The sequence below is a fragment of the Schistosoma mansoni genome, chromosome 3 (assembly GCF_000237925.1).
Source record: "Schistosoma mansoni strain Puerto Rico chromosome 3, complete genome".
In the NCBI taxonomy this organism is placed as follows: domain Eukaryota; kingdom Metazoa; phylum Platyhelminthes; class Trematoda; order Strigeidida; family Schistosomatidae; genus Schistosoma; species Schistosoma mansoni.
The window spans coordinates 23,055,005-23,064,908 of record NC_031497.1 but is presented as its reverse complement, the minus strand read 5'-3'; the positions used below and the strand labels follow the sequence as shown (position 1 = coordinate 23,064,908).

The window sequence follows — 9,904 nt, the reverse complement described above, 5'->3', positions numbered from 1 at the left end:
CGAAAGGTCAGGGTTCACTGGAACTTTATCGTTTAGTGTACTAGTAGTTATCTCACTTTCTAAATCACACTATGAACAAAATCAGTTTTTTATAAATAGCTATCACATCATACCCCTAGATGGTACCAAAGATGAGTTTTACAAGCACTCAAATCTCGTTTCAGTCAGATTATCTTCACGGATATTGTTAATATTGACTTCAGCAATTAAATACATGACTGAGTTAGATCCAAGGCTAATTTCTAATCAACTAGGGAATATAGACAACCAGTTGCTAGGTAGAAATAAAATATAGGATTGGGCTCAAATGCACTGGATCGTGTCGCTGCGCATTATATCAGCACAGAGAAAGGAGACTAATGGGATAACAAGAATTTAAAATTAATAATTCGGGTATTAGTTAAAGCTATGTATCTTTTTTAGGTGATGGCTTGGATTAATTGAACTACGTCCCAGAGATATTCAAAACATGCTCACTAAATGCTTTGGAATTTATAAATAAAGCGGCAGCAACCATGTTTGCCTTCAGAATTGGACAAATTTATTTTGTTAATTTATCAGACTAGTGAAAATTATTAGCTTGTATATAACTGGATAAAAAGGAATAAGACGTGCTCATCATATTATGCAAACATTACATTTATCGCTTTGTTTAAAGTTACGAAAAAAACCAATTTTCTATCAAGGCTTTTTCAGCATTCTATATTTGATAATCTTTTTTTTTAAGAAATATAGAATGTTTTGTGTACATTGGCTTTCCCATAGACTTGCATTTTTTTCTCTCCTTAATCATTTCATGTTTTCTCATCGTATAGAAGGCATTATCCAAAAGATATTTGTGAATAGTTACGTAAGCTTTTATGGTGTTTTCCGTAACTGGGATTTTCTCGCTAACAAGAACGCAAATTTGATGCAATAGTGCTTCTCCTCTGCACGATCGATCTGGTCTTCAACTCGGATTCGGCAATATGAAATGTAACGAGTTTCTAAATCAGACGTACCACTTTGCGGTTTGGTCATGGAATCGATTATTTAGATCGGTTATGGTGGAATTAATCGCCACTGTACTATGTATATACCTCGTTTTCCGTTTCGCTACTTTCTATGAGTCTGAGAGTACACATATGTCTAAGTTGATCAGTACTCTTCAACAATTATCAAATTCTTTAGACGACCATGTAAGTTAAAAACCCCTATTTCAGCTGGTATTTGTCGTCATTATGTTAACCGAGAAGCACCAAACACATTTTGATTCTGAAATAAACTGAAATTGCGAAATCCAGACTGTCGGGTTTTGGTTGCTCATCAGTAATATTTCTGTCATGAAGCTTGAATGTCTTGTGTTCTATTTCAACGTATAATCATAGGCTACAACGAAGCAATAAGATAGTGGTAATTGATTTGATACAGCCCTCGACTTTTTATTTAAAGTTAACTTAATGTATCAAAGTGACCAATAAATGTAGCTTTAGCTTTAGCTTGGAAACGCCTCCAAATGCTATGGTACGGCCGAGAGTAGAGAGAGTCAGCTCTCTCTCTTGAAATGCTCTCACATGGCCACGTGTATATCAAGTGATTTATGTGGCGCATATCTATTCGGTACCTCCCTGTATCAATGTTTATGTTTTGAAATAAATAAATAAAGTTTGAAAACTGTCTTACATAAAATAAAAAACTAATAGAGACTTCTGTAGAGCTCTAACACACCGTGGGTTGTTGTTTTCCTCTAACAGATGTTCAACAGCTTGTTGTACGTTTTAACTGCGTAACATGTATTTTGTTTTGGTCGCAAACATTGGTGGTGGACAATCTATAAAAGCCATTGGTTTTGAAATATCGGTTTGTTTTAAATATTACTCTGAATAGTATTCAAGCTCCTAGAGTATTCAACAAAACTGATGTGACTAGTAATTTTTATAATAAAAAAATTGAATGAACTTTAAAATTCTATGTTTTTGTATAACTGAGAATTGTCACCATTTGCAAAGCCATTCTCTGTTGAAAAAGAAATCATTTTCGAGAGTTTCGTATCGTTATTGATATTAGTAACCATTTCTCATGAAATATACTATTTTAATGTTCGTTTGCACACCATATTCTTAGTAAAGTAATGATACTACAAAAGAAACATTGACATTAAGGAACAACGAAGGAATTTAAATGCTGTAACGATATTATGAAGAAATAAAAGATGAGACAGAATACATGATTGAGAAGAGTAATTACTTTGAACATATTGAGAATTTTTTTCTCATACTTTACAGTTATTGAATTGAAAAGAATAAAAATTCGCAACAAATTAATCATTGGTTTTAGACTGAAGTGAAATTGGTCGAGATCAGTTTATACCATTCTGTCTTTCACCATAGCAAAATTAATCGTTAGATGGGTGAAGTCAGTTAAAAGGAAGCCCTGAGCTTAGGTTTCATGCTATTTCTCACTCGTCAGCAAAGTGTATTTTCAGGCTTGTGATAACTGATGTTTGCCATGTGATTTTAACCCTCATCTCTCAGGGTAACAGTCAGGGACGTTGCCAGTAGGCTACTCAAGTCGTGACATGTAGATGGTGCATGCGATATTGAGTCAATTAGACTTATGACCATATTGGAACTTAACCGACAGAGTGCGATCAGGACCATGAACTAGATAAACATAATATTCGTTCTAATTCAGTAATCAATCGCTGAAAATCGGAATTACTTGGCATCCTGTAATTGATGCTCGTATAACACTACAGGTTCAATCTGTCGAGAGCCCACAGCAAACTTTGTGTCAATGTAAACCCGTTTAGTATAATTCCTGCATAGTATCTTTTATTCTTATAACCATTTCTCATTCAAGCAATAACTAAGGATAGTTGTCATATTTCATTAACTTATTATGGAAATATCCAGTCCATAACTCTACTCTTATATGTTTCTGAAATGAAGTTTTGTGTCTCAGATTGATAGTCTTCAGCTTGTTGTATTCTCTGTGCCAAGTGGTTTTTCTACAACCTCTCACTGTTCTCGACAACTTCATCAGCGTTTACTTTACGTGCTATCAAACCTCTTAGTGATTTCATAAGGGCTAAATTCTTCTGTTTTGATGAACTTGTTTGTTAAGGTTCTGCCAGCTTCATTTGTCCTTTTGTTCTTGTTAACTATTTTCCTCGATTGACCCCTTGCCAAACAATTAGTTGACCTCTTTCAAATAGGTTGGCAAATAGATCTCGATTTACCTACCGATTGCAGGCTGACCTGAGTGCCATGCTCTCGGAAATTTCCTTTGAATTTCGTCGATTTAGAATTTGGTGTTTTTCAAAACAAATTCGTGCCCTTGGTTGTCTCTGTGCACGTATATAAGTGATGATATATAATGTAGCATTAGTGCCAGTTTGTGTTATTGTACGAGTATATGAAAGAGTTGCCCACTTTATCCAAACTAATACGTGTTGCATTTAATGGGATCTATTTGTCGACATGTCATTTATTTTCTTTCCGTTTTGTCTTTCAGGGACTGACTGACTTAGTCTTTCAGTCTGTATAAAGTGGGATAATCAAATTCTGTTGGTTCGTTAGCTATTTTTATTCCGAAGGGCTTGAAAGTCCTTTTGGTGACTTTTGAAATGTTAATACCATGTTATAGGACAATTTGTTTTCTAGTTTATGGGGATGATTTTGTGCGCTGTGTTCACTTGCTAGACAATTTTTAATGAATTTACCAGGATGGCCATTTTACTTTAGATAAACAGAAGACAGTCTGTAAATCTGTTCATTGGATTGGAAAAATTTTGTAAACCACAGATCATTGAGTTTTCCAAAACTTTACCACTCCAGAGATAACCATCCATAGACAAAGTCATAAAAACAGGTGTATTTAGCACCTATTGAATAATTGAACGGCTTGCTTGTGCATGAACTAAGTGCTGAGGGTTTTACCTAAACGGCAATAAAAGTTTCACAAAGAATCACAGCCCAGATAGTGAAAGAAGGTTTATATACTTGTTCAAACAATAATAGTGTTTTAGACGTATTCGTTTCTTCGAGAAATAAACTGGGTTTACATTATTATTTTAATCGTCTTTTGCATGTAATGATTTGTATTGTCTTTTTATTAAAAACTACAGATAACGTTGCAAATGAAACTTCATTCAAAACTGAAGAAGGCAAACTTTCCACCTGATAAAGTTACTATTCCAGTTTTAGTGATAGCTTGTAATCGTCCCACTGCTAGTCGTCCTATTGATAAACTATTACAGTTAAAACACGAAATGCTGAAGCAAAACAATTTTGAATTTCCTATTTTCGTTTCACACGCTTGTGATGACGATGCTACTGAGAAAGTTTTACATTCGTATCAGAATAGGATTACGGTCATAAAACCAAAAACTCCGTTAACTAATCCAGGTAAAAGTTTTAAATTTACAATGTATTATCTATTTACTCGTAATATTTCATCGTTATCTGACCCGACCAAGTGTATTCGAGTAAAGAGCCTTCATTAAGTTGGTCTACTTCTTTAGTGGATCTTTTAAGGATGGACTTGGGTTCAAGGTCTCTCGATTGATTAAGTCGAAGGTATCCTTTAGGTCGGAGAATACAAATACAATAAGACGCTAAGTATATCTATATTCCAATACTTATTGGACGATTAATATTTGGTTGATGCATCCACAACTGGTTCCGGAATTCGCTTAATTTTCACCTGTTCTCTGTTCTCGTTAACGTATAATTCTGACAGGACAACATGACCATTGTTCTTAGTTGCTTCTAGGTTGAGATCCAAGAGATGATTTAAATCAGTGGCTTATAATTCTAGGTAATATGACTGTAAATCAATAACAACAGCGCAAAACCATTTAGTTCCTCTTTCTTCATTCATATTTATTTTGATATATTTTAGTTGATATCAATTTTCTTTCTTCATCCATTTGTGAAGTATGATACCTCAAATCGACATGCTTCTATGAGGTCCTACCTCATCTTGTGTATAGGTTCCTACCCATAATTTCCTTCTAGCCAATCCTGATGGATTAAGCCTTTCATTGAGTTATTTACTGTACTGTGAAGTTTTTGGGAACTCCAACTAATTTTTTTCAAAATTGGGAGCTGAATAGCGCTATATATCTTCATGTTATATGTTAATCAAATTGTGCTTCTTAATTGCGAATAAGACTGTTCATTGTGTTATTTTCTTGACTACTGTGATGTTGATTAAAAAAGATTTATGTTGATCGTCTGTGTGTAAGCAGGTCATAGATTGGATTAATGCATACTTGACTCAGGATGACATTGGAGCACGCTGGTTGGCCTATTTCTAGCCAGTCAGTGGTACAAGATAGATGAATAAGACCTCACAATATTCTTGTTTATAAAATGTAACAGTTTTCGTACTGTGATACTTACTTCCATTCAACTTTGTTTATTTGGAATATAACTTAGTTCATGTTTAACGGTGTTCTGATTTGGGGACTAATCGAGTGAGGTAAAGTGTTCGAAGAATATCAAGCGATAAGAATAGCTTAAACGTATTAAGAGAGATCTTAACACTATTTTTAAATAGGTTTTTAGGTGAGTCGTTAGTATCTATATTGTGTAACGTAATAAACAGTTAAGTTATATATATATATATATATATATATATATATATATATATATATATATACTGGCAGACGAGGCTGTACTGTGCTAGTCTGTAAAACTTTTAACTTGTAATAAACTTCCTTTATCCGGCACATGTTTCCAAACGTCGTTTAAAAATATTGCTGTGTCTTGTTTAGCTTAAACTGGTTGTTCGATTAATCAGAAGCCAAACTTGTTTGTTGATAATCTTTGCACAATCTTATCATCATTCGGTTTGTTGAATACCTTAATTATTCTGTTTCTTGATTTCCCTTCATTCCATTTATAGTTCAAAGCTCTACTTCTAAAGTATTTGAAGGTTACAGACATGTTAGCCATCATTATAAATGGGCTTTAGATCAAATTTTTATGGTATATAACTACTCGACTGTAATAATCGTAGAAGATGATCTGGATTTGGCTCCAGATTTTTTAAGTTATTTTGTTGGTGCATACAATCTTTTAACTCAGGATAATACACTTTTCTGTGCATCTGCCTTTAATGACAATGGACGACTTCAGTTAATCGATATTACACGTCCCGAATTATTATACAGGTTAGTGGCTATTATTATTGTTTATTTTTGTGTATTCTATATAAACAATACCAAAAACATTTAGTTTTTATTTAAAATAACATTTGAAAAATGCGGTAATATGTTCAGCATATAGTGTTAAATGGATCCAGTTTACAGAAATCGAAACTCATGGGATATTGTAAGAAATAAGCGATCTTGTATGAGAACTATTATAATAAACTCTTTTTGTTTAACAATTCATGGGTATAGATTTGGGTCCTGATTCTTCAGTGAAAGATCATATGCAACCTGTTGATGAAAAAATGATCTAACTACTTTGGTTAGTACATTTACTACCGTCGTTTACTGTCTATCTCTGTACATAAGAATCATCTAATCATACTGTGTATGTTATTCATAACATACATCCTAACGATAAGTTCAAATTAAATTGGGGTTTATACAAACCCCAAATCCCTATTTTCTTTACTACTAACTTGTAGTAACACAGTCTACTAAAGTTTTGTCGAATAAGTGAATCCCTTCTGTTGTTTCACTTTCCTAGGCCAGTTCATTCACATTTAGAAATTAAATTTAATGTAAGCTGATCGGAGGTAGCCATAAGAAAACCTCAAATCACCTCATATTGAAACATAATTTGTGAAAGAGTAAATCACTTAGACTAGTGGTTACATTGCCACTTAATCGATAGGATTTGATGAGGATTAAAGAATCAGAAAATATGACATTGGTCGTTACTCATTGACCAATCACGGTAATTTTTTACACTGTTTCTCCTTTATTTAGGTATTTTGTTGAGGAAAACTAAGTAGTATTCGTTGTAGTTTTAACAAGAAACTTACCCGTTAAAGTATAAAGTTATCCTGAAGAACCTTCTCGGTGGTCTTGGGTGCTGTTAGGGGTATGAGGACAAATATCACTTTCCGGCTGCCCACACCGTGGAAGGGTATTTCTTGAGGGACCTGAAAAGGAAATTGGGTTAGAAGTGGTCTTAATGACCTGAGAGCGTGACCGCAGTGCCCAAGGGACAGCTACTTGAGGCCGGTCACACACGACCTTTTTGTGGGTAGTTTTTGTGTTAGCTCCGTACTTGTTGGGACCTTACCGCCGGAACGGATATCCGTGGGATAAGGCGAGATGTTCATTTTTAGGGTCGACCTTTTCTAACCCCACCCCTCCTTGTGGGAAGGCAGCACCGCTGTTATGCTGGTTGTCTGAAGGAAACACCTTACTGCTGTCACACCTCTGTACAGTCAGCAGTACGACTTCGCCTTCGGACCTTGGGTTTGCTGCTTTTAGTCTTACCGCTCTTCAACCCTCCTGCCTGGCATGGTAGGACCTTGAGGAACGATTGTTCCAGCCAGTATAGCTCGATTGGTTCATCACGATAGACAAGCCCGACCACCACGTCAAGGTAGTAGCAACGGTCGGGGAAGAACCTTCTAGTTTTAAATTAAATTCCAGCTGTTGAACTTATACATGTTTCGCATGTTATCTGACATCGGCAGCTTTAATTTACTTGAGTACACACAATTGAACTGAGTACCATGTCTTATAATCACCACATTATGGGAAAAGATTATCTGACAAATGTTAGAAGAGATCATTGTATTACACAGCTATAATAAGGTCGATAACAAATCTAGGGCAGATACAACTATGCGAACGATTTAGCTAACCACTTTGGTCCCTAGATTCATGCATTTTTAAGTTATGGAAAAATTATTCTGTTGTAACAAACAAGTCAGTGCTTTAAGAAATGAAATATGATTAGAAAGCCATTCTTCATTTTCTAAATGCAACATACCAAACTGCATCTCTGTGCTAATGTGGTATGTCAACTCGAACTGATGTACGTACGAACGAAGTTTTACGTTTTGACTGACTGTAAATTACAAATCTTTTATTTGAAATAGTGTATTTTATTATCGACTAGAGAAACTATTTTATTTATGCATTAAACAGATCGTTTGAAACCAGTCATATGTAACTTATGTGACACTTTTCTTAATAGTCAAGTGAAGTTTATATTATTATACTCACTAGCATAGGATTAGGTTGCAAAGAGACTGACTTGTGATGTGTTAGTTTCTTTTATTCGAAATAATAATGAAGTGTAATGGACGTTATGTGTAACTGATTTATTTATCTATTTATTTAAATACATAAATATCGGTACAAAGGGGCATCAGATACATATGCGTCGTACACTCGGAGCCTTTGACCTAAAGATCTGATCCACAAGGCAGTGGAGCATCGTGAAGAGATGCAGTCCTATGGTAGCCGGTGACCAACGATTGATTCATACGCCATTTGTTCCCTCAGGATACTGGAGTCCATGTTCACCATTTGTTTGGAATGAGGGTTTTCCAACTCCTCCCCTAGGTGGACTCTCCGTGTCCACCGACGCGGTTAAAGCGCCGGACATCCGCTTTTTGTCCTCTCAATTTCGTAAACAACAGTAATGCCACGAGAAGGCAGTGAGTAGGACTTCCCTGACAAAGGCTATATACACGTGGCCATGTGAGAGTATTTCTAGAGGGAGAGCGTACTTTCCCCACTCTCGGCCGTATCAGGGTATTTGGAGGCATGTGTAACTGATGGTCAGTAATAGTTAAAAACTGTTAATGCTCCAAGCTTTACTATGATGAAATATGTATATATATATATTCATTAAAATGATCTAGTTTTCGTTTTATTCAATAGATTTTTTTTAAAGGAAACGAATAAATGTGTAAATAGTGTAAGCATATGTAAAGTTTCCAACTGAAAAAAAAAACTAATTACATTGAGGGAATGTACTAAATTCTATTTTCTCCCTTATTTATTGTGTTTGTATTTTACTCTTCTCACTATTAGAACTGATTTCTTTCCTGGTTTGGGTTGGATGTTATTGAGAAAATTTTGGCTAGAAATTCGTGAAGGATGGCCCGATATATACTGGGATGAATATATGCGTAAATCTTATGTACGTAAAAGTCGAGCTTGTATTCGACCAGAAATTAGTCGTTCAATAACATTTGGACGAGTAGGTATATCTCAAGGTCAATATTTTGATAGTCATTTAAAATTTATTAAATTGAGCAGTGCTAAAGTCAATTTTCACCAACTAGATTTATCATATTTGAGAGAAGATGTTTATCGTAATCAATTCAAACAACTAGTTTATGAAGATTCAATGGAAATGAGTTTTAAGGACTACATGAATAATCGCAGATCAATACCATACAATTCAAAATCTATTCGAATAACCTATAAAACTCGTAAAGAATTTGAAGAAATTGCAAAACCTTTAGGAATTATGCTTGATTTCAAATGTGGTGTAAGTCGTAATGCCTATATGGGTGTGGTACCAGTGTTTGTAAATGGTCATCGTTTATATATTGCCCCACCTTCCAATTGGTCAGGTTATAATGAATCATGGGTATAGCGAAAGTTTTTTTTTTCTCTCACAAAATTACTTTATTAGAATGGAAAAAGCTCATTCATTATTCTTTTTCTTAGTAAATTTTAAATTGTTGTTTCCTACTGTTTCTTCTTACTTATTATTTACCTTTACTTTCTTGTTTCTTGCATAAGAACTTTGTTTCCAAAGAAAAATTATGAAAATATGGGAAACATAGAATATTCTGTATATTGTTTCAATTTATGCACATGTATATACATATATGCATGCATATATATTGCTATGGATACATGGAATTGTAAACTTTTCTATCTATGTCTTACATTATTTCAATGTTCTTGTATTGTTTCTTTTTA

The 9,904-nt window shown here is 34.5% G+C and overlaps 1 protein-coding gene across 1 annotated transcript; it reads left to right on the top strand.

The window, feature by feature from the left end:
• Window positions 1-1,043: 1,043 nt before the first annotated feature.
• Smp_026930 (putative alpha-1,3-mannosyl-glycoprotein beta-1,2-n-acetylglucosaminyltransferase) lies at window positions 1,044-9,609 on the top strand (the record flags this gene model as incomplete). The annotated part of the gene is made up of 4 exons (XM_018799694.1): window positions 1,044-1,178; window positions 4,109-4,388; window positions 5,893-6,160; window positions 9,002-9,609. The coding sequence occupies 4 exons, from the start codon at window positions 1,044-1,046 to the stop codon at window positions 9,570-9,572; spliced, it is 1,254 nt and encodes a 417-aa protein (XP_018651458.1). The 3' UTR covers window positions 9,573-9,609.
• Between the last annotated feature and the right edge of the window lie 295 nt (window positions 9,610-9,904).